Here is a 24769-nt window from a genome sequence, read left to right as displayed (position 1 = left end):
AGAGAGGACTCAGCTCTGGCTCAGTAGCCACCCCAGGGCCACCCCCACCCCCCACCCAGGACCTGGCACTCCGGTAAGCCCCAGAGGCTGTGGAGCATGGTTGACTGGCCAGGAGGGTTCCGAGTGGCCTCGGTGGCTGCCCAATTCTCCCTTCCCTGCTGGCGTTCATGGTCATGGCCAGAGGCTGGACCAACATAATTTATGAGGCGGGCGGAGAATCCATGCTTAAAGGGGCTACTGGCCACTGTTGCCCCGCTCAGCCCTGGTTTCCCAGGCCGGTGACAATGAAGAAAGGGGATGCTACAGTCCCCCACCCATCTCCTTTCTCTCTTTCCCCACCCCCACTTCCCCAGCCCGCCCCACCCCAACCTTGCCCTTTGTCTCCCGCTGCCTCCGCCTCCTGACCAGGGAGCCCCAAGAGTCTGAGGACCAGAACAGAAGGTGGGGCACATCCCCTGTTAGGGCTGAAGGCCAGAGGGTGAAGACCTTTTCTCCAGAAGCCCTTTTACATTTCCGCTCCAGTAGCTCCTAGGCTGTCTTCCTGAAGCCCAGCAGTGACAGAGCCTGCAGTGGAGGGATGAGCTGCCTGCCCGCCCTACTTCTTCACCCCTCTAGACCTCAGTCCCATCTGCTGTCTGGTCCTCAGGCCTCCTTTATTTGTAAGCCAGAGGGGTTAGAAATAGGCTTGATGAGAGATGAGTCCAGTCTGCACAGTATGAAACTGGCCTGCTGACTTCCAGGTCTTCTGACCTGGGAGGTCCTTAGCAACACTTAGCCAGCGACCCCCCCCCTCCTAAGTACAAGATCAGGCAGAGACTCAGTCAAAATCCTCTACACACCTGAGTCCAGCCCACCCCTTGGCAATCTCTCCTCTCTCTCCTGCAGGCAACTCCATAGCCTAATAGAACCCTGCTGAGTAGAGGTACAATCACACACTCCTGTGGCCATTGGGCGCCTGACACACTTCCCCACCCACCCATGCACATTTGCTCCACCCATGTACAAGGGTTTCCTAATCACCATGACTCTGGCTGCCCACACTGTCCCCGATGGGCTGGCCCTGGGTTTGAGGCAACCCCTTGGCTGGTCATCTACTGTGCCCCTCATGGGGCCCTGCTTGTGGGCTCTGGGGTGTGGGATTCAAGCTCCACCCCCCTCCAGCTGATTCCCACAGCCTAATAGAGATGAGAAACCAGAACACTACAAAAGGGGTGGGGGGAGCAAAGATATGCAATATCCTCTTCTTGTCGCTTTAAACTTGACTTTTGTGAGCTTCTCTGTCAAACTGTGTTCTGTCCCTTATGTCTGTTGCTAGTACCTATTGTAATTCCTGTGGGTTGTCACCCTCCCCGGCTCTCTGTAATGTGCCCTCCTGCTCAAATGTCTGTCTTTGGCACGTTATCCCTTTATATAGTCCTTGTACAGAGTTGCTTCATCATATTAACATTAATAATAATGATTAAAACATGAATGTATGACGATGTGATTTTTTTAGAATGTTGATTTTTTAAAAATGATTCCCCACATGTGATATCCTCTGCCCTGAAAGAATGAGGTCCTCCATCTTCAGGCTGCTGCCCCACTTTGTTTTCTCCAGTCCAGGTGAATTTTTTAAAATGGAATAATTAAAGAAAAGTGGTTACAGAGACCACCAAAAATACATGCCCAACCAAGGTCTGTCGATGAGCTGTCATCCTCCAGGCCCAAGCAGTTAGTAGTCCAGAGAAAATGGGAGGGGGCAGGCAGTAGGTTAGGATGGGTTGGGGAAGTTCTGAGAAGTAGGGGTGGGGTGAAAGTATTGTGAACACCTGGGAGGGATGTGGACAGGTTGGAACTGAGACTTGGACAGCAGAGTACCCTTTGGGGCACTGGGGTAGAGGACGGGACTTGGGGGGGGTTTGAGCCCTAACCCACGGTCCTTTTCCTGGAGCTTCACTCTGAGAAGATGGTTTATGCACTGCAAGACAGGGGCAGGAGACTGAAGGCCATGGTGAAACATGTTCCACCTCTCAAAGCCAGTTACTCCTGCCAGTCCTCACCCCAGAGGCCCAGGGCCAGGCCACTTGCCAGGTCTCCAAACCTCTGAAGCCATCCACACCACTAGCATCTCTTCCTTCCCTTCCAGGCTGTCAGCCCTCCCCATGCTTCCATCCTGCATTCCCCATGTTTTCCTCTCTTGCTGCCTAACTCCAGTCACTGAGTCTCCTCCAAATTCCTCCTTCAACACCCCCACTTCAAGAATACCAAAGCCCCCAAGCCCAAAGGCTGAGCCACACCTCCTACCCTGAATATTTCTTTCTCTCACTTCTTATCCCAGCAACCAAAGAATGATAGCATTTAGACCAAATCCTCCCCCTTCTATCCCTTCTCCAAACTGTCTTGTGCATGCAGCTCAGGGGGTGGGTTTGGAGAAGGAGGCGATTTTAAGCCTTAGGGGTGCTCGTATAGACACCGGCAGAGGGCTGGCAAGGCAGGGTCCTCAGACAGCTTCTGCCAGTCAGGAGCTGAAGGATGGAAAAGACAACGGTGGCCTGGTGTGAATAAAGGAGCAAGGGGCCTCCTTGAATCCAGGCAAGAGGCAACTAACTTCTTGCTAGAGGCACGTCTATGCAGGAGAAGAAGCAAGCAATGGCGGAGGCATTTCTGGCCAAAAAGGAAGGTGAGCATGTTTGGGGAACCCTTGGTTTTTCATCTGAGAGATACTGGGGCCTGGAGGAAGCCATGGTGCCCAGATGTGTCTACACAGGCTTTTCAACCTGGAAACCAGAGCCGCTCTCAGAAAAGGAGGGAAAGCCGGAGAGCTTTCTCCCTCTGGTTTCCTGGCCAAAGAAGTCCTGTTTGGAATTATTGCCCAGATACTCCTGGTCAGGCTGTATCTGGGACAGAATTGCATCAGTTTCGTAATTTTTTTTGTTGGATTTAAGCCCCCAAACTACCGTTTGTTCCACCGCTTTCAACAAAGCACCCTGTGAGCTTCTAAGTAGGCCTAGATTATTTAGGTAGACTGCCATTCTAGGATCTTGCTTGCAAGCGGACATCCAGATGAGTTGTTCGCTTGGCCCCGTTGTCCACACAGTGGTTGCACTCACTCGGTTTCAACCTGCATAGATACGCTAGGTTCTTTAAAGAGCTATCCAGCGGGCGGGAGATGCGGCGCGTTCAGGAGACGCTATTGAAGCCAGAAACTCGACCGATCAATGGCCCCCGAGCGGAGCCCGATCCCGGAACAAAGCAAACCCCGGGGACCTCGGTTCCGGCCAGGCCAGAGCCGCCCGCCTCCCGCCTCCCCCCTCGCCCCGCCGCCCCGAGAGCGGGAGCGCGGGGGAGACCGTAGTCGACCACGGAACGCGCTCTGCGGCCGCAGCCGGCGGCGCTGCGCTGTGGCCACGGGGCGCTCCCGCCGCGGCTCCGCCGACACGGCCTACGGGCCCTGGGCGGCATCGCCCGGCTGCCTGCGTGGGAGCCGCGGGGCCGCCCGTCCGCAGGGCCGCGTGCGCCCCCGCCCGCCCACCGCCCAGGGGCCCGCGCTCCCCCCACCACGGCGGCCCTCGCTCGGGCGGCGGCTCCCGGGGACGCCGCGGAGACAAAGGCGCGCCTGCGGCTCGAGGATGGCGGGCGCCGGGGCCGCCCCACCCGCGTCTGCAGCGCTCTGAGCGCCGGCCCGCGGCGGAGCGGGGCTCCGGTCCTGGCAGCCTGGGCACACACGGCCGCCGGCGCCCTCGCAGCCCGAGCAGAACCGCGGGGCGTCGGGACCCCAGCGCGGGCCGCTAGAGGAATGCGTGCGGAGTGGATGACCCCTGCTGGCCGGCGCAACAGAGGGGCCACCCTGCCGCTGGCAGCCGCCGGCGGGGCCCCCACCGGACGCCCTGAGAGCGTCGGGGGGCGCGCGCGGCGAGGCTGAGCGTGGCTGTGGGCAGCAGGCTTTCGGGGCGCCTTTCAGCTGCAAGGCCGTTTTTTCCAGGTCAGGTCACTGCTCCGCCTCTAAAGGTGCCTAAGGCCTGCGCCACTGCCGGGAACCTGACACCGGAGCAGCCGCCGCAGCCGTGGCTTCGATGGACAAGTAGCCCACCCGAGGACCGTCGGCCAGCCTGACCCAGCCCGTTTCGGGTGGGTAATGTCTTCTCTGAGCGCGACCGGGTTTCCGGAGGACGCAGACAAGCCTTCACTTTGTTTCCCTGTCCTGGCAGGGCAGAAACTTCTTCCGCGGACAGTCTGGGCCTGGGCGCCCACCGGCAGGCCTACCGCGGGAAACTCGCCCCCAAAGGTGCACACTCCGTCCGCCCGGGACAGGAAATGTGTTCCCTTAACTACAGAGGAGATGGGGCCGCCATGACATGACGGGGTGTCATAAAAAAAAACACTCGAAAACAGCTTTCTCTGAAATACATACATATCTGTGGGTGCCCAATTTAAACAAATAACCACAGAGATCAATCTACTGGGGAAGTACTTCATTAGTCTGCAGTTTGACCATGTGCAGAAGTTAATTTACTTATACAAACAATGCCTGTGCATACAGCTATATCGTACAAGGGGCAAACATTTAGCTTCTTACCAAAACACGCGTATTTGGCCTCTTGTGCTTACAAACTCCCAGGACATATAAAATAAGGGCATGAAATGCATCCAGAGAGTAATATGTTCACATGCAACAGTGCATGGAAATACACCATGTTATTAGATACATAGACACAAAATGCATGTCTGCCTAATGTATTGAAAACTCTGTTCCACAAACTCTAACTACACAGACATGGTGTGCATGTACCAAACACACCTGTACATACAGTCCTTGAGTGAACATTATTGTCTTTAAAAATGCACGTTTTCCTGGCGATCATACAGTCACAGGAGGCAGCTCAGGCGCTGGCAATGGCCATCTCCATCAGCAGGGCCTCCTCCTTGTCCATCTGAATATCTTTTTGTCCATTGTTTCCACCGTGTTTAGCGCCTGTTCTATGTCTGCATGCATGCATGCTTTATGGAAGTGGGGTCTCCTTTTTCTATGCCCCCCTCGAATGGCATCTCCAGTCTCAAGGCAGGGTGGACATTTCCAACAGGAGGTACTGTTGCCCTCGTCGCGTATCTGGCGGCACCATGCCTGCATGGACACAGTTTTCTAAACTGAAATAGAAATATACGATAGAGCTATTCAGCACTACCGGTTAGGTCATGGGAAAGCGTGGGTCTGGCGACTGTTGTAACAGACAGAGTCCCAATCTTGCGATTAGTGCCAGTGGGAGTGGTGGTGGTGGCGGCGGTGGTGTCCTTTTTTATTTATTTATTTTAAAATTCTGAGTTTAGGGAGTGACATGAAACTAAAACTGAATTTCAGATTTGATGTCCCTCTTCGACCCAGAAAGAATCCGCAGTTCCAGGCAGGCAACCAGGGCAGCCCCGCTCCTGGCCTACTCAGCTCTGCTCCATGGGCTGGATCTACAGCAAGGGCAGGGAAAGGGAGCCCCATAACCCATGCTTTCCTCTACAAGAGAGGCAGTAATCACCTAAAGCATTTTTGAGCAGTGAGCTAATTCTCTTTTGACCTGATAAAAATTAGTCCCACTTGGGTCTTTCCTTAGCAGCTAACAATCAGGACTCCCTGATATACACCTATGGAAAAATTCCTAGAAAGACCATGCAGTCGCACAGATATAGTATTTATGAGTGGATGGATTCTATATAGACACGGACATATTTTACTGTCCAAAGGAATCAATTAATTAGCGCCTCACCAGCTTCCTCTGTCCTCCTTTCCGCCACTGCTCTCTGCTGAGCGCCCTGGGCGGAGATAGATATGTGTGGCCAGTCTCTGGTGCTGTTAACAAGCCTCATCATAAAGATGGAGATGATAAGGTGCTCTAGGAAACCCTGAGGACCAAGAGGGGGTGCTCCAAGGACCTATCCCAGCCAACTGGGGCAGCATCTGGCTAGGAGGGAGCTGGGTGCTGCCCTGGCACTCAGTGATGCTTATCAAGCTCTATCCCCTTTGGAAGCATTGATGTGACCAAGAACCAACTAATTCCTTTGCCCCACACACACACTTTCCCTGAATTTTCCTTTTTAAAAAGAGCTTCAAATTGAGATTTAAAACAAAAACTTTAAGTATATAAACCTTGTCCGTGAGTGCCCACCTTGCCCAATGCCCAGTTTGTTCCCATGCCGCTGCTGTCTTGCTCCTCTTGCCGTATGTCCCTGCGTGATCCCCTTTCAGCTCCATCTGGTACACTTTTCCCTCCTTTGGCTCACTCTGCAGCTTCCCGCTTGCTTTTTCTACCCGGTCCGCACTGGTTCTGGCTTCTATGAGCTTGTGAAAAACCAAGCCAAACCCTGGTTAGCTCTCATTGGAGTACGCACCTAGATAAAGCCAGACTCAGTGAAGAGAGTGTTTTTTATGAAAACATGACACACACAAAAAAACCTTGGGTGTAATTGCTGGTTTGGGGTGCAGCACTTAATTTTGCTTATTCCCACCAATGTGCATGCTTAATGGAGAGATATTCATATTAAAGGGCAGGTGGGGATTAATTTTACTTTTATAGTCATCTATTAAGGGCAGAAGATGATCTGAGTCTCCTTTAAAGGGACCAAAAAAAGCAGGGGGGGGAGGTAAAGAAGAGAAGGGGTGGAGGAAAAATATGACTGAAAGGAGACAAAGATCTGTGCCTGCAGAAACAATGTAACACTAGACAGAACTATAAAGTCTGGGAATGCAAGAACTCAGGATTCTCTCAGCTTCCCCCACTTGGAATTCTGTCCCCTGCATTTCCTGCTGAAATCCCTACCCTGACTACACAGAGGTATTCAAGGAAGAAGTCACGCAATTATCCGGATAATTGTAGGGGAGGAAAAGAAAGTATTTCCCTTTTATTGTCTGCTCTTCTCTGGTGTCTCTGTCGAGGAGGAGGAAGGGGGGGGTGTACAGGGCATAAAAAGAAAAGGAGGAGGCAGGGTCTCCTAATACCACCCTACTCCCCCCACAAAACGGCCTGAGGGAGAAGTACTAGATTCCGGAAAACACTCAAGAGACAAGAGATTGTGAGGGCCTTCCAGTATTCTGGTTTCATTTGCCAGTCTAAAGGCTTGGCTTTACCTTGTCTGCATAGACCTGCCTCCTCTGGTATTTAGCACTAGTAAGTAAGCCGCGAATAGATAATTATAGGGATGTTGATAATATCATTTTATAGCCACACAAGATATGATTAGAATTAATGGTGGAGGCTCTGTTAGAACTCAGAGTATAAGAAAGAGAGGTGCTGGTGGCTTTGCTCTTTCCTGTTTGTATATATGTGAATTTCTAGAAGGCCCTAATTTTGTAGATTTTCTCTTCGGCTCTCTTAAAGGTAATGTCTTAGACAAAGCCGAGAAAGAGAGATCTTAGACAAAGGCAAACAACAATTTTGAACTTGAGTGCTAACCACCCCACTTAGTCTCTGGAGCTGTGGAAGTGGCTACCCCTCTCCCCCTCTTGATTTCTGGCTTCACTCTCAGTCCAAGGCCATCAGGTTCCTGGGCACTTGACAGGAGAGACCAGTGAGGGGAAGATAGGATCTATCAAAACCCAAGTTCATTGTCATCTCCAAGGGGACACTAGGCTCATAGTGAAACCCCCTTTGACATTAAACAGGCTTTCTTACAAGGAAAGACAGCCTTTTTTCTTTTTTGTTCTTTTTGCTGATACCTGGGTGTTAGCAACAGTCCATCAGACTGGGACAGTGAGGAACAGCTGAGGAGGAAGCTTGGAAAATATGTACCTTGTTTCTGGAATTCAAAAGTCTTGGGAGACCATGGCCAGAGAGCCTGGAAAGAGAGAGAAAGAGAGCGTGAGAGAGCGAAGCCTGTAGCCGCCAACAAGAGTAGCAAGAGTGAGGGGGGGGGGGCAGCAAGAAGGACAACATGGGGGGAAGGCTAGGAAAGGATGAAAAGAAAAAGGGAAGTTAAAAATAAAAGAAAAATAAAGACACCCCCTGCCCGCCCGCCCTGCCAAAAAAAAAAAGGAAAGACGAGGGAGCCTGGGCGAGAAGGCGGCGGACGGAGGGAGGGAGGGAGGCAGGCAGGCGGAGGAGAGCGCCAGCGGAGGCGCTTGCTCAGCTCCGCGCCTGCAGCAGTCTGGGTGGGCGGGTGGCGCCAAGACAAAGTGAAGGTCAAGTTAGCATCGTACCTTATAAGGAAAGCGTCGGCCCTCCATTTCAGCCTTTCTCTGGGCCGGGACATAGCCGTGGCATTTCTGGTCTTGTAAACACCGGTCTCTTTGGGACCTTTAAAAAAATAAAAAAAGACCCCCCTCCTTCCTTTATTGGGGGTGAACTCGGCCAGTTGGGGGAGGCGACGGACGGAGAAGTCGGACTCATGAAGATGCCTGGACACTTTTCTCTCCTCTTCTGTCTAGCTCCGCTCCCCGCCAGCCGCCCCCTCTCCCCGCCCCCCGCCCCGCGCTTCTTTTCTCTCCCGGTGTCTCCCGGTTCTCCCTCCTCCCTGCCGGTCACTCTGGGCTAGGTCTCCCCATCTCTGCCCACGGCAGACTTCCAAGTCCTCTCCGTCCCATCGCCCAGCAAAGCCGGACCTAAGGATTCGGGAGAAAAATTAAACGTCCCAGAGAAAAGTTCATGTACTGCTTACCTATCTGAATATTCCGTTTCCGTCCGAAAAGCAGGCCGGTCCAGTCGGTAAGGACAGGGCAGGGCGGGCGGCGGGCGGCCGCGGCTGGGAGTGACTCCGGAGGCCTGGAGAAGAGAGTAGACACGAGGAAGGAGGCAGCGGCGGGTCAGCTCCGCCACCAGCGAACCAGGCGGCTGCCGCCGCCGGCGGGGCCGCGAGAGCCGGTGGGGACAGGACCCGGCACGACACGCGGCGCAGGGACCTCGCCCTCCGTTCTCTCGGGGCGAGAGCTGGGCTGCTGCTGCCCAGGCCTGGGCTGCGGAAAAGGAGGAGATGAGATATTTGTGAGGCGGGTAAGGGTGGAGGGGGACGGGGTAGATGGGGTGAGGCCGGGGAAAGGCGGAGAGCCCCGAGCGGGTGCTGCGGTGGGTCGGCGAGACCCAGCCTGGAGCCCAGGAGCGGCGCCTGTCCCCGCGGGCAGCCGGCGGGCGCCAGAGGAAGGAGCCGCGGCAGGAGCCTTAAACCCCGCCAGGGCAGCTCTGGGGTGGGACGGAGGCGCAGGAGAGATTGGTGTGGGGGTATCTTTCTCTCTCCGCACACCACCCCCCCCTCCTATCCCCTGACCCGTACAGCTGCTCTGACAGTGCGTCCCCACCCCCCTGTTTAAGGTCTAATCTTCTCTTTTGTCTCTGGAATTCTAATAGGAAGGGAAGAGAGGGATATGCCCAGAAAGCAAGGACTGAAGCGGGGCTTGAGTCTGATGATCCCCAAGTTCCAACTGTTGTCGCCCCCACCCACCCTCAATCGGAAAACTGTCTCTTCCTACTTTCCTATCTATACCTCCACTCCCCTCCCTCGCAGCCTGAGATTTCTAGGGCCTCCAAGGTGCGACCTGCTTCAAGGTGGGAGCAGCCAGGAAAGGGGTGGACAGTGGAGCCCCCAGGCTTGCTGCCTGCCACCCGCCCTACCCCCTGTTGTACCAGGAAAAACATCTCTTGATGTTAAAGGATCCTGGCTTTTCCAAACAGCATCTGACTCAGGATGTAAGGTGATCAGCGTGCTCCTGTAGGCATTTAATCTGAGCACCACTTAAATCTGAGCCAAGGGGGTGGCCTGGGTGGGGACATTGGTGCCAGGTTGTTCCAGGGATGGAGCAGCAGGCCCCTTGCAGTCAATGGATATTTAGAGTTCATTGGAGAATATTTCTAAAGGGACTGAAGGGGGGGGGAGGGGGCTCCTCCCCTGGGACAGAGAGCTCCAATAAGTGAGAGGTTTTCCAAGCTGGGGGGCTTCCTGGGGTGGGGGACACAGAGTTAGGCCAGACTTTGCTGGGGACACACACACACACACACAAACGTGTTTTATGCCTGTGACCGAAAATTGGCAGTCGACAGGGAGATTTACAGATTTGCAGTGGACAGGGCAGAGGCTGAGGTGTGGCTCAGGGTGGGTGGGATCTGATCTGAGGAGGGTAAGGCTGGAAAGCAGTCTTCCAAACCTCTGTTCTCCAAGACTCCAAACACACACACACACACACACACACACACACACACACACACACACACAATGGGCTCCAATATTGAAAAATGCCAGATGATCTACTTTGAAGGGACATAAACAGACCAAGCAGACGCAGGTTAATAAAACCCGAAAAAGCCCGGACAGGCACACTTAGCATGCCCCAGCAATCAAGCACATTGTGACAAATTCCCACTCAACACCCAAGTACATGCAACAGAGCAATCCTGGGCCCAGAGTTCCTGTGCCCACCTAAATGCTCCATGGGTGGGCACTCAGGTGTACCTGCCCTGCAAGAACACCTAAGTAGGGTGTGCTCTCCCCACCCTACGCCCAGAAACTCCTAGGGTGGGGCAGGGGCCTGGAGTTGTGCTTCATCACCCCCCAGAGCCAGGCCTAGTGTGTGTCTCCTGAGCCTCGCTAATGCACGATCCATACCCGGAGATAAAAGTCTAGACAATAGACGGCTGTTTATGGCAACCAGGCTCTCCAAGTTTGGGGGCAGGCGATAAATCTCTTGCGAATCTTCCTGTAACTCAACTTCTGGCTATGGAGAATGGCCTCAGAGACCACAGAGAGGACAGCAGCAAAATGGGGAGACAGCTTCCCCAGAGGGGCCAATGCAGGCTACTACAGCCACCCCACTCATTCTGAGCAGTAGGCACATAGAGTGGAAGCTTTGGGTGAAGCTTCAGAACACAGCTCTGGAAGTCAGTGTGAAGTGTGCAGACTGCTTGACCGCAGGGCTTGGAGGCTGGGACAAGTCTGCAAACCTTCCTGGCAGGGTCTTTTTATGGGTGGTGGGGACTGGACCCTTCTTGCTATATGTCACCTGAATTTTTTCACCTTACACCTTCTCTCTCTCTCTCTCTCTCTCTCTCTCTCTCTCTCTCTCTCTCTCTCTCTCTCTCTCTCTCTCTCTTTCTCTCTCTCCTTTTCCTTTTTGGATTGATGAGCTGGCTGTCCCCTTCTGCATTTTCAACCCAGGCGTCTGATTACCAGTAAAGAGCCACTGAAGTTGATCTCATAAAAATGCCGCAAGCTCACTTTGATCAGTGAGGACTGAGTCCGAGCCTAAGTAGGCGCTAAAACTGGGGAATGGTGGCTCCAGCCAAGCCGGCCTCTGCTCTAGCTGCAGTGAGGCTGGAGGTCCGGTGGCCCTGGGTTACAAGGCCGCCAGGAAAAGGCATTTTCTGTGCAGCTGCCACTGGGCTTAGGAACCAAGCAAGGCCTAGTAGTCAGTCGCGGCTTCATTTCCAGGCTCCGGCTTCATTTCCAGGCTCAGTTGTTTTTTTGCTTTGTTTTTTTAATGACATTTCCTTCATTTTAGAGCATTTGGCAAGGGGGACAGTGAAACTGGCTCGTAAAATGGAGTTTTTATGGGGAGAAATGGGGTCTCAGAGTTAGCGTCCTGGGAAAACTGCTCCAAGGAGGAAGCTGGGTGGGGGCGACTCTTGCTTCCCCTTCCCCACCCCCACTCCATCCACCAGCCTGGGGAACTTGGGATCAGGGTCCACCCGCTTAGATGGCCTGACTTAGGGCCTGGGGCTTGGTGTGAGCACTGGCCAGAGCTAGGAGAGGTGGGGACCATCAATGGGCAGCTTCTGAGCCCCTTTTCAATTTGCTAGCTGGGAGTGCGGGTGTCTTAGGTGCAGAATAAACTGATGGTCCAGAGCACACTATAAGGGGATTCTGAAATGCAGCAAGGAACGTGCTCCCAGGGAGCCAAGGGGGAGGCGGGGGAAGGTGCAAGAGGATTTTCAATCAAGGCTCTTCCTGGCCAGCCCAGCCTCAGGACCCAGGAGGGGTACCTGTGTGTGTGTGGGGGGGGGGGACTCCACTGATCCGTGGACTGACTCAGCTCTCACCCGCTTTGGGGAGGCTTTTCTCTGCCTGGGGTTTTCCTCCCAGAGTGCTCTGGGTCTGTGGGGTAAACCCCTTTCCCTACCCCAACTGGCAGACCAGGGACAAGATAGCAATACCCCCCATGCTGTGACTGGGAAGCTGCACCAGGTAGCTTTTGGGGAGACACTGCCCCCTTTTGAAGTTGCCTCTAGGTTTGGGGAAAGGGGTCTAGAGTCCCAGGTCCGCCAGACCAAAGCGGGTCGATTTGTAGGAGCCAAACCAACCAACCCAACGACTGACCGTCGGACGGCCGCCTGCTAGCTGGAAGGCCGGAGGGCAGGCAGTGTGTCTGAGGCAACCAAGAGGCAGTGGAGCCAGCGGATGGGATGGGGTGACCCTGAAGATTTGAGGTGAAGGAGAGAAAAATCCCAGACAGGTGGGGTGGAAGGGCCTAAGGGGCCCCTGTAGCAGACAAAATAGCCTCCACTCTCAGGAATGAGCTCTGCCAGGCTGTAGGGTAGGAATCTGAGGACAAAGATGGGTCCCACACAGTCCTGATCCCCAAGCATCTGTGAGCGGGTGTATCCTTGAGCAGGCAGCTCAGCTCACGGCTTCAGGGTGGCCTAGCCCCAGAAGCCGCAGGGAGACCGCTGCCCCAGAGCACAAGCAATTTTGCAATCATCACCTCTCTGACCTCTCTCCCTGACCCAGCAGCCACTGCCAATTGCTAAGATTTTTTTCAGATGTTGAAAACTAAAAGGTTAGACTCCAACTAGGAAGGAAAAATTTTTTTTTAATGTTGTGCCTTACTTTTAGTAGGAAAATACTGTTTCCCAGAAATCTCTTTTGGGAGACCCCTTAGTTTCCTGGACATCAAATCCTTTGAACATCTTTTTTTGGCTTTCTTTTTTTTGTTTCAAGGAAACAGAGGAGCCACCGGGCTCACTTTTATGGTGGCCCCGGAATAAACTTTGGTGGTCAAATTCAAGTGCTAAGGTCCATTGCCGGCTCTTCACAGGAAGCACAAACCTAAGCCCACCCCCCTCAATCCTCGAAGTCCTAGCCTTTCAGAATTCTCCTTGGGGATTTGGGCCCCAAATTACCCTGGAGGCTCAGAGCAGAGCAGGAAGGAGGGGTGGGGTGGGTGGAAAGCCAGGAGGAAAGTGGGAAAATCAGGAGCTGAGACTGGGGCCTCACCCACACCTCGGCCAGAGATGGGCCACCTCTCGCTTCCCTCTTGCTACTCCTATCATTGTTTGGGGAGCATTTTGCCTCCAATAAGCTCAAGTTTAATGAGGTCAGTGTGAACCCCATAAAAGCCACAGTCCATAGTTCCCCACCATTATAATTAAAAACGCCGGCCCCGGCTCACCCTATAAAAAACGACTAGAAGACAGAGAGAAGGCAACAGTTTTCCTTCTCTCGGCTCCTTTCTGACTGAGAAGGCCTGAATTTTGGCAGCCCCCAGCCCAAGCTAGCTAGCTCTTTCTTCTTTGCCCTCAGCTAGGAGGGATCCAGAAGTAGCAGTGGGTGGGCAGAGGGGCGATGGAGCCTAGCCCTGGCACCCCTGGTTGACTCCATTCCAACTTGGAAGGTAAAAAGGTTAAGTAGAAAGGGATTTGGAGGGTTGTATTTGGAGATAGGGGACCTTTTTTTTTTAATGTCCTCTCCATCTGGTTTGGAGACCTCAGCGGCTAGCCCCTCCTGTTTCAGGCAGGAAAATCAAATACATAACTTTTGAAAAAGTGGAAGCCAATTTTAACCAAGTCAGGGGTGTAGAGAAGGTCTGGGTTTCCCAGAGAACACCATGGGCTGAGTCCTTTGGGGGCTTCAGTCGTCCCCCTCCTTCCAAACAAACCATATCCTCACGGTACCTCCTTGGTTCCAGGGTTGCTTTCTGCTCTCCTGCTAGTTGCCCCTGAGACCCAGTCTAGAACCTTCCAATAAAGTAATTTGCCATCTGTCCAGCTGTGTCCTGTGGTGCCCAGAGGTGTGGAGAGGGGAGAACAAGCAGAACTGACAGCTCCTTGGACAACAGCCACTAGCAGACATGGAGGAGGGCAGGACAGAGCTTAGAAACAAGAAGGTGCCTTGCTGCAGCTCCAGGAAGTCAGGCTGTGGATTCCCATGAGGGAGTGGCCCCTGTCCTGCCCATCTAGAATCCATAACTCCCTTCCCTGGTCCTGCTGGCCTGGCCTGGAGACCCAGCCCTGGCCTCACTGCTTACCTATTGCCCCGACATTAGGCAAGACTGAGCGTCCTAGTCTCTGAACCATCCCTTCCCTGAGCACCAGTCCTCCTGCTCAGTCTTGAGGAACCCTGGTGGCACAGTAGTTCAGGTGGTCCCCATTGGACCCCCCCCCCCCAGTCGTTCCATGAGAAAACGATGTGGCCTTCTGCTTCTGTAAATGTTATAGCCTTGGAGACCCTTTGGGACAGTTCAACTAGGTCCTATAGAATCACTATGTGTCATAATCAACCCGGCAGCTTCATTTTTCAGGGTCTGGGGCAGAGGCTGAACCCCCACTTGAAAGAGGTCCCCCCCAGAAAGATATGTGGTGACTCCCCTTCTTAAACCCTTTTCTTTGAGGTTTGGAATTTAGAAATCCACAGTGAATGTAGCTTTCTTCGCATTGATTGACAATAAAGGCAGGCATGAAATATTCACCCAGGGCCACTCTCTCATACTAAATATTTAACACAACATTAGAGAAGGTTTTTCCCAGACTTCGCCAGGCACCGGCTGGGCGGCTGGCGCAGCGCTCACCGCTGGTTTATGACTAATTCGGAGTCCCTAGCCAGCGGCAGCAGCGCAGCAAGCCAGGCGGAGTTGGGACACTGGCGCGCAGCTGGGCTGGCTCACCTTTGGGAAACTTCAGACACTCTTCCAGGGCGTCTTCCCAAAGAGGAAGAGCATCTTGACACCCAGCTCCTGCCAGAAGAACCCACTTCTTCAAACTTGCAAGTGGGCACTGACCCTCTGGCTCTCGGGTGGGGTAAGGGTCCCTGAGACTTGGGGACTTGGGGGAGGAAGCGGGGTGCCACTGGACCTGGGCAGAGAAGTCCTAGCCCCACACCAATCTCACCGCCCATCACTGAGAGGAGGCAAGACCATCATCTCCCCCACCCCCCTATGTGAGAGCCCACCTCCTTCCCTCAATCCTGGGGGGAAAAAAGAGAGCGGCAGCTAGGAAAAAAAATACAGTTGCCCCCTCCCAGCCGGCGCCCCCGCCCACCCCACCGCCCACCCCACCCCAACCCTCTCTCTCCTCCTTTGCTCGCTCGGTGGAATGGAGAGGAGGGGAGTGACGAGAGAAAAACGAATACAAATCTGCAATTGATTTTCATAATGTTTCTGCGGTGTTTGCAAACCAATCGCCTGAACGTCCCCGGTCTTACCTAAGAGAGAACCCCTCCTACGTCTGCGAAGTGCTCGCAACTGATATATGACAATATCTACTTTGGATCACGTGCCCGGGGAGAGAGACTAAGACGGATAACGCGTCATCTCGCCTTCCCAAAATTTCCCCCCTCGCTAGACCGGGTCCCAAACCTCCATCTGGAGCCGGCAGCAGAAGAGAACGATGTTTAACTCGGTCAACCTGGGCAACTTCTGCTCGCCGTCGCGCAAGGAGAGGGGCGCTGATTTCGGCGAGCGGGGGAGCTGCGCCTCCAACCTCTATCTGCCCAGTTGCACTTACTACGTGCCCGAGTTCTCCACGGTCTCCTCCTTCCTGCCGCAGGCCCCCTCTCGACAGATCTCCTACCCCTACTCCGCCCAAGTGCCCCCGGTCCGGGAGGTCTCCTACGGCCTGGAACCCTCCGGCAAGTGGCACCACCGTAACGGCTACTCTTCCTGCTATGCGGCCGCCGACGAGCTCATGCACCGGGAGTGCCTGCCTCCGTCCACCGTCACGGAGATCCTCATGAAAAACGAAGGCTCCTACGGCGCCCACCACCACCCCAGCGCCCCGCACGCAGCCCCCGCCGGCTTCTACTCCTCCGTCAACAAGAACAGCGTCTTGCCACAAGCCTTTGACCGCTTCTTCGACAACGCCTACTGTGGCGGCGCCGACGCGCCCGCCGAGCCCCCCTGCCCGGGCAAGGGCGAGGCCAAGGGGGAGCCCGAAGCGCCCCCAGCCTCGGGACTGGCGTCCCGGGCTGAGGTGGGTGCAGACGCCGAGGAGGACGCTACGAATCCCAGCTCGTCCGGTTCTACCCACTCGGCCGCCAAGGAGCCGCCAAAGGGAGCCGCCCCCAGTAGGTAGCGCGGCCGGGAACAGGCGGGCAGCGAGGGAGGGAGGGAGGGAGAGCGAGGTAGGGGGGAGGCGAGGGGAGTGGGGACGGCCTCGTGTTTTGGGTCAGTCCGATTTTATGTGGAGTTTTATAAGCATTCAAAGGATTTTATTATAACCTACAAAGCCCTCGCTCCCAATGACTTCGACTTTTTACGATGGAGCAGGGGTGGGGTGAGGAGGGAAAAGGGCTCTTTGGAAAAGCCGGGTGAACCCCCCCCCCTCCCCGTTATCTCCCTCGGTCTGTGAAATTTTTTAAAAGCGCCACCATCGCGGGTGATAGTAACTTTGATCGTGAACTTAGAGGAGCATTTAAGGAAGGCTGGGGAGCCGGCCTGCCGGGGGTGGGAGGGAGGGGAGGGGTGGAGGGGGAGAAAGGGGAGGGCGAGGGGAAGAGACTGGGAGAAGCCCTGAGAGGGGGAGAGGTGGGGAAGGGAGGTAATGGAGCAGAACCTGCGAGCGAGAGGACAGCCAGGGCCGCTCTGCTGCTTTTAAAAACTATTTTTTAAAAAATGCTCAAACAATGTGTCCGCGGGTCTTTGAACAGAAACCCGAGCAGCCTGGGGTCGCCGGGAGTAGGGGCGCCCGGGGAGGCGAGCTGGGGCTCCGCTGGGCTCCAGCGCAGGCAGAGGCCGGCTGCGCGCGTGGAGGGCTCGGCCGGTGCGCGGCCTGGGGAGCCGGGCCCAGGAAGCCGCGCTCGCTCCCCGGCCTGGGGCCTCTGCTCCCTGGCTTCCTGCTCTCCTCCCTGCCGCTCTCACCCGCCCGCCCTGCCCTCCTCCCGCCGGGTCTCTGCAGCTGCCCAGATTTGCCCAGCAAGGCGGGGTGGGTGTCCAGAGCCACTAGGGGGGAAAGTGGACAGGGGCCGAGGGCCGCGGTCCCGCAGGCAGGGGGCCTACGGGGACGGAGGCGCACGTGGTCCTGGCCGGCTCTCCTCCGGGAGACCAACCCCCATCTCATCGCCCGCAGGAGGGGGAGAAAGGGGGACCCCCAACAGCCCGGATCGGGATGAGCAGGCCCTGGCAAGGTGGGCGACGCTTCCTTAGGCACTGGGGGCCCCCCGCGGGACCGGAGCCTGCGGGCCTGGCGGGAGGGCTGCGGGGCGTTGGGATGGGAGAAGCGCCGCTGAGCGCGCAGCGGGACTGAGGTCGCCGGGATCTCACGTGTGTGTGTGTGTGTGTGTGTGTCTCTCCCCCTCTCCTCGTACTTGCCCCCTCCACCTTCCAGACGCCCCCCGCACCCGCAAGAAGCGCTGCCCTTATTCGAAATTCCAGATCAGGGAACTGGAGCGAGAGTTTTTCTTCAATGTGTACATCAACAAAGAGAAGCGGCTGCAGCTGTCCCGGATGCTGAACCTGACGGACCGACAAGTGAAAATTTGGTTTCAGAACAGAAGGATGAAAGAAAAAAAACTGAGCAGAGACCGACTGCAGTATTTCTCGGGAAATCCTCTACTGTAACCCGCAGGCCCGCTCCTTTGGGGGGTGGGGAGGGAAGTAGGGGGGGGGAAGAAAGGGAAATTATTTTATTTTATTTTTATTTTTTAACTCGCCTTCTTTCCGCGGGTGGAAAAGCGGACTGTGGCCGGGCTGGCCCCCACTCGCGTTGTTGCTGGCACCTCTTGCTGGAACCCCCTTTACCTTCCGTCTGACCTTTCCCTGTGAGACAGGGACCAGCCCCCCCCCCCAAGGGGGCGAAAAGAAGTGTCTGACCCACGGCCACTGGACACTGCTAATACTGAGGCCGGGACTCTCTTTAAAAGACAGGACAGTGTCTTGCTGCTCTGACTGGGGCTGGGGGCCAGAGTAGTGGGTGCCTAAGAGAACAATTCTGGAAAGCCAAGTCTTCCCGAGCCCCCCAGTGGAAGACCCACAAGACTGTCTTCCTGGGCTCCCCGCCCCTATCCCACCTCACCCCTCTGCTAGGGGACAGCTAAATGTGACCCTGCCTTGCTGTGAAATTCTGTACCTTCGACCTGGTGTTAGGTGTGCAAAGTCGGCGTCCTACCTCTGTCTGTGCCCAGGCCCCGCCTGAGCCTCGTTGTCCCCTCTCCCTAAACGTGTAGTGTCCTCCTTTGAAATTGCCTAACTGGTATATTGAGGTTTCCTGATCTTTTTCCAAGTTGTGCCCCAAGCCATAGATTTATAGCTATAGTCTATGCTGTTGTTATGATTGTCTCTTTTTTTTTTAAGACAGGAGGGGAAGGAAAAAAGATCTGGTGGAGGAGGCAGTGGAGAGATGAGGTTGGGTGTCTCCTGCCATGCTGGGGCCTGAGTTTTTGTAAATACATTTCACAAGCTTTCCTTTCTACCCAGAGGGGCTGGGAGGGGGGGCGGGGAGAGGAGGGTGCGCCTGGAATGCGATTCAAATCACCCAGCTCTCTTCGCAGGCGTGAGTGCGTGTGCACGTGTGCAGTCCCCCACCTTGCTCCTGTCCCAGAGGGACTGATGTGAGAAAAAAATCTTTTTTTTTTTTTGGTGGCAAATAAAGAGATTTCATTCTGTTCAAAATTATTATTTTATTTGACCCTTTTATTAGCCCCTCTCTTCTTAAAACCCTCACTGCTCCTGAAGAGGAGGAGGAAGAGGAGGAGGAGGAGGAGAGGAGGAGACTGCAGCAGGCAGGCAGAGCACTGGCCTGTAGAGGTGAGGTGGGCCTGAGTTGCTAGCCTGTACCACCTCCTGTTTTGTGGGGACAAGAGTGAGGACATTCCACGGCCACTCTTAAGTGCTCCTTTCTCATGTGCGGCTCCAGTGGTGTCCAAATACCCAGTGTTGCTCTCTGTTTAAGTACACGTTTGTTGTGGAGTTCATTGTAACCATCATCAAATTCAAATTTATAGGAATTTTCTTGGCTCCACCACCTTCCCGCCAGATGTCTCCGTCTGTCACAGTTAAATGTTCGGGGTTGAGGATAAGGCGCGCACACGCTCTCTCTCCTCTATGAGAAGAGTGTGCTGGAATTTTTATATACAGTTTTGAGGGGGAAAGGGAAGAGGAGAAGTCAGCCCCCACCTCTTCTTTTCCTCTCTGAGAGCCCTGGGGGTGGGAAGGTGGGGCCAGACCTCTTCCCTGGAAGCACAAATGGCCAGTCCCCTCCAGACATGGCAAGTCATCTGGGCAGGGGCCACCCTGGTGTTTACACGTTGGGCATCCCAGAGTAGAAAGCCCCAGGGGGTGTTTTATAGGGGTTGGCACAGGGAGGAGTACCAGGGAAGGAGGTGACCCTCCTGGGGACAGTCACCACACCCAGGGATGTTTGCTGCATGCCTCCTCTGTATAAAGACGCCATGGCCCCTTTCTCTGAGTGGGCTTGTTGGGGTGGGGTTACTCTATATTCCCAAATTCATTATTTGAGGGTGCAGGTTAGGAACCAATGATCTCATCTTCCTTTTCTTTTTGTTATCCTCTGCCCTCTATCATGATGTGATTTACCAAAACACGTTTTTGCTGAGTTCATCTGTTGATTGAAAGGAAATCAGAACAAAATCACCACAACTGTGAGATCTAGGTTCTGTCACTGTTTTTGATTGTGGGAGAGTGCAATTGTACCTGGATCCCTAATTCGAGTCTCGAGATAGAGTCTCAGTTGGGGTGTATGAGCATATCCAATAACACAGTTCCCCTCTGAGCCCAGATAAATCTTGTGTTGTCATCAGTGTGGCAATGTGGGCATGGGAAGGGAATGTTATGTGTACTTTTTGGGCGTATAACAGAGTGCATCTGAACATGCGCACACCTAGGGCTTGTGTCCTCCAAAATGTGTAACCAGCTACAGTGTTTATTGCAGGAGTGTGTGTGTGTGTGTGTGTGTGTGTGTGTGTGAGAGAGAGAGAGAGAGAGAGAGAGAGAGAGAGAGAGAGAGAGAGACTCTCCAGGTATGATATTTGTCCTTATGGGTGAACACTGGGCTGCCAGCCACATTTCCTGTAAAATAGAAAGTGGTAACTGCAGAATGAACTGGTTGGTAAAGCAAAGCATTCCTCTTGAAAAGCCCCCCAAAAAGCACCCCAGTTGCCAAAGGGGGGTTTGACTGATGAAGGGTCGCCTTGAAAGGAAAAACAAAGGCTTCTGAGGCCCAGGCCTGGGAACCTGGCAGCCCTCTGCAGTCCTCTAGAAACTGAGGGGAAAAGGGGATGGGACAATCTCTTCTCCCAAAACAAGCCCACCTTGGGGCTACCAGGCTGTCCCCCACCCCCACCCCTTTAGGAGGGTCAGGGGCACTCTGGGCTCAGCCTTGCAGGGTAATCCCCTCCAGCCGCCTGTGCTGCCCTAGAACAAAAGATTTTCGTCTAGACGCCGCCATAAAGCACCCCCCCTCCCTGCGCCTCTAAACCCAGTTTCATTTCGCCCTTAACGACCCAGTCTGGCCTGTGTTAGAAAACGCTTCCGCCCTAACTAGTAAACAAACCAGCAGTGGATCGTCTTGGCTCCCCCAGCACACTTCAGATCTCCCCCTCCACCTCATCACCCCAATTGCCCACATTTTCCCTCTTCTTGTCCAGATTTTCTCAGCCCCCACTTCCCCACCCCTCTGGCCCTCCACTCCTCCCCCCCACCCCACCCCAGTAAATAACCCGAGGCCGAGTTCAAAGTTTCCTGGAGCTAAGGAGGAATGTTGGTTGTAAAAATCCAAGTTTATAGTGCACGTGGGAGTTTACAAGGGTATTAAGTGATGTGGGCTGAGAGACCCGCTGTGGACCCTCCTCCCCCTCACTCTCCAGGCTTTGGGGTGCAAAGGAAACTTGGGAGAGTCAAACGGAGAAATAGGTTGGGAGCAGCCTTGGGTTTGGGGTTCCTGTATGCATCAGACTCCTAGGTTTCTGAGAAAGGATTGGGCAAGGGCACCTTTGCAGAAGGCCCACAACCCCAGCTGAGCTTCTAAGAGAGAGCCCTGAGATTGGGCCTGGGTGTCCCCCAGGGAAGGAGGGTCTGGGGGAGGGAGGCCAAGCACCAGAGGTGCTACCCAGCCCTGTGTCTGGGAGGACAGTGGAGCCAGGGGTACCTGGAGCTGACCCTCAAGGGAGGAGGACCTATTTGGGGCTCATTTCTCGAGTGGGCTGAAGGCAGAGAGGGCTTTCACACCAGGGCAAAGAAGCACTTTGAACTTCAAGTGAGTCAAGGTCGCCATCCCTTCCCCCTTCCCGCCCCCCTCAGGAATCTGTAGGACAATTCCTTTCTGGGCCCAATATTCCCTGAAGAGGGCAGCCCCTGGGGTTTCCTGGTGTCCCCATGGGTCACGGTGTTGTGCACTGCACTCTCTCTGCTCAGAGTCTGCCAGAACAGTGTACACGCGACTGGTTCTTTATTATTCATATAAAACTTTGGAAGAGGCAACGCCCTGGGAAGTTTTTATAACTTTGTTTGGCATAAAAGTTTTACAAGATTTCTCTTTCCTCACACACATACCCCTTTTTAAAAAAACAAAACAATGTAGAGTTTGGGTCTTTGGGGCCATGAAATAAAATATCAGCATTTTTGTGAGGGAAGGAAAAGAAAGGACTAGGGCCCTGGGGAGTGGGCTTGGGACTGCTTCTTTTTGTTTACAGAAAAACAAGGTTTGAAAGCTGGGGGTCAACCCGCCCTGGGGCCCACCTTGGATCTGACTTGGAGGGCTTTGGACTCTGTACACTCTGCTCCTGAAATACCCCCCTCCCACCCACCCCAAAGAATGGACAAATCTAGATGGCATCTTCTGGGGGTTCCCTAACAACAAGGAGATGAAATTTATATTGGAAGAAGCAGACCCCTTTTGCTCCACACGTCCTTATGCTGGCATCAGGACCAGCTGCACCTAGTGGAGACCCCTACCCTTGATTAGGACGGCCAGTTGCGGGAGAATCTCCACTCACACAGCCCTGCACTCCCGCCTCATGCAAAGAAACAATGGATTTGAAAGAAGCCAGAGTACACACCGCCACGGAAATTCCTGCTCAGAGATAGAAGGAGAGAAGAAGAAGGCAGAGGAGCTGAGAGCTGCAGTGGACAGGGATTGTGGAGAACAAAGGTGCCCACTGGTGAGGACAGGATTTTGGGCTTCTGAGCCTGGTGACCCCTGGACCTACCCCCACCTGAGACTGATAGAACCCCAGTTCCTCATTTCCCCAGACCCAGACTTGGGGGCACCAGTGGGCTTACGTGGATGGATACTATTTTAATGCTAAGCAAGAGGGTCGGGACAAAGGCAGACCTGGCAGGCCAGGCCCCTTTGGGTTGGTGGGAGCTAAGTTACCTGAAACCAAGCGGCAGCTTTCAGGAGTCATCTGCGGCAGTGGGGAAGTGCCCTGAGCCCCGCTCTTCCTTCCCTCTAATGGCGATCACCGGGGCCTGGCCGCTGGCTTCCACGAGGCAGCCCTACCCTTCTCCTTGTGAGGGACCGAGGGATGGCTGAAGGCCCGAGAAGGTCAACTCCAAGCCTGAGCAGTGGGGCTGAGGAGGGCCTCCTCGCAGGCGCCTGGTGCTTACCCCCACCCCCCTCTGGCAAGAGAAGGAGTAAGAAAGGCCAAGGAAGAAAGTCAAGGGGAAGGCAAGGGATGAGTCAGGCGGAGGCAGGCGGCCGGCAAAGAGCCGGGATCGGCTGGCGGTGGAACAGAGAAAGCAGAAATACAACGGGAGTGGAGGCGCCAACGATTTAAGAAGGCAGAAGAGGTTGGGAAAACGAGGAGGAGAAAACAATGAAGGTCGGCAGGAAAGAAAATCTGAAAAAAGAGAAAAGTGAATAAAGCAGAAGGACGGGAAAGCGGCGAGACGGAACACCGGTGGGAAAGAGAGTCGGGCGCTGCCGAGGAAGCTGCATTGGGCCCAGGGCTTCTTGGGGATCTCGGAAGAATTTAGCGGCGGGGGTCGGGGCGGGTGGCCTCCTTGGAGTCGGCCAGTGCTGCCGCAGCCAGGCTCCACCTGGAAACACCACGTAGTGGGGCGTCTTGGAGGCAAATCATTACAGTGGGGAGCAGGGCCCCCTCCCTCCCCAAACTTCCTCCTACCATTTCCTCTTCCCAAAGCTTTTCTCTCGGAGGTGTTTGCCGCCCGGTTTCCATTCAGCAGACAAAAGTTAAGTAACTGGCCGTTTTAAGTAACCCGGTCGGCTTCGGCAAGACAGGAAGGCTGCGGAGGACTAGCCAGCGGTTTCTCCCACTTGGGGCTCCATCCGGAGAGCGATGTCAGGGAGCACTAGGGAGAAGGGGGCCTATCTGTGCCTGGATACACACAATGAAGTACAAGTTAGACACGTGTACCGACTCACAACTCCACAGCATCTGCACACAAGTGTGGACAAGGTCCAGATGTGTGAGCGAGCAGACTGGGGCCGCTGCTGTGAATTGGAACGGACCAGCCGCCGCCACTCCAAGGGTCTGGGCTCCTCGCCTTCCTCTTTGTACCTGTTTGCTTGTTGGTTTGTTCTAATTTCTTTCCTCTGAGCATTCTGCCGGCATTTTGCCGGGATTTTCCTGCTTCCAATTAAGCTGGAGCAGAGGCTGACGCTGACGAAGAGAAGCGACTCTTGCCTTTCTTTTTTGGGGGAAAGAATGATTTCTCTGGGCCTCCAAATAAAAAAAAAACCTAAGAGAGGGGAGGAGAGTGGAGAAAAGGGAAATGGCATAACTTCCACGAGTTGATTTTTTTTTTTTGCTGGAAGAGATTTCAAACCAGACATTTTCATTTTATTATTTCACCCCAAAGGCAAGAGCCAATCTTCATTTTTCACTCCATCTTCGGAATTCCCCAGCTGCCTTTCTAACGCTTGGAACGGAACGACACTGGTCACTTGCGATAGAGAAAGCGGGGTGCTCCTGGGCGTTTTTTAGGAGGAAAGCTGGAAAAGAGCTGTCAGGCCTTTTGGTTCTTTGCTGGGGTGTTCCCACAGGACTTGAGTGGGATTTGCCCTCTGCAAATCTCTGGATTCCTCTGGAGCACACAGGAGATGCCTGCACCCCTGAGCCTGGGCCCACTCCTCTCCTTTGCTCTTGGCCCCCACAGCCACCTCGTCTCCAAAGGAATCCAGGCAGTCTGCCCTCCAAGGGTGGCTACAGGGACCCGGGCTTTTAGGCTGGGTAGCACTTGGAAAGCCAAAAGTTCACCTCTAGCCTAGCCTGCAGTACCTGAATTTTCCCATCTTCAGAGATGGGGCAAGAAGTGGGAGCCCCTGGGAGCCAGGCAGGGGCTCCGATCTCTTCACAGCAGAGAAAAGTTGGGGAAATGGCTTCACAGGTGTGTATGGGTGGGGGGAAGTTTTTAGGGGGGCCCTAACCCTGGTGCCTTGGTGGTACAGACTCCAGGGTCTTGGCCCTGTAGGGCAGGGCCACTGGGTGCTTGGCAGCAGCAGCGGCAGACCAAGTGGCTGTCCTGGGCCAAGTGCCTTTGAACGCCAGGCCTGGACAATAGGACTGAAACAGTCCATGCTCCTGGCCTCCTGGAAAGTCGGAGCCCAAGGGGGCAGGGCCAGACGGCATTTTCTCCAGACCTGCACCTACGCTCCCCTCACAGGTCTTCCACATCCCTTCTTTCTTTTCACTGCCTCTG

The 24769-nt window shown here is 54.6% G+C and overlaps 1 protein-coding gene and 1 long non-coding RNA gene across 2 annotated transcripts; one reads left to right on the top strand and one right to left on the bottom strand.

The window, feature by feature from the left end:
- Window positions 1-4445: 4445 nt before the first annotated feature.
- On the bottom strand, window positions 4446-23128 carry LOC142450081 (uncharacterized). The gene is made up of 6 exons (XR_012784908.1): window positions 22482-23128; window positions 8617-8720; window positions 8159-8255; window positions 7679-7797; window positions 6132-6304; window positions 4446-5124 (listed from the first exon to the last, which is right to left on the bottom strand). It is a non-coding gene; the product is annotated as an uncharacterized LOC142450081 (long non-coding RNA).
- On the top strand, window positions 15439-18724 carry HOXC11 (homeobox C11). The gene is made up of 2 exons (XM_075551565.1): window positions 15439-16218; window positions 17478-18724. Exons 1-2 carry the CDS (start codon window positions 15543-15545, stop codon window positions 17708-17710), a joined length of 909 nt encoding a protein of 302 aa, XP_075407680.1. The 5' UTR covers window positions 15439-15542; the 3' UTR covers window positions 17711-18724.
- Window positions 23129-24769: the final 1641 nt, after the last annotated feature.

The sequence above is a fragment of the Tenrec ecaudatus genome, chromosome 6 (assembly GCF_050624435.1).
Source record: "Tenrec ecaudatus isolate mTenEca1 chromosome 6, mTenEca1.hap1, whole genome shotgun sequence".
Taxonomy (NCBI): Eukaryota; Metazoa; Chordata; class Mammalia; order Afrosoricida; family Tenrecidae; genus Tenrec; species Tenrec ecaudatus.
Note: the sequence above shows the minus strand (reverse complement) of the source record. Positions and strands in the feature narration are given on the sequence as shown.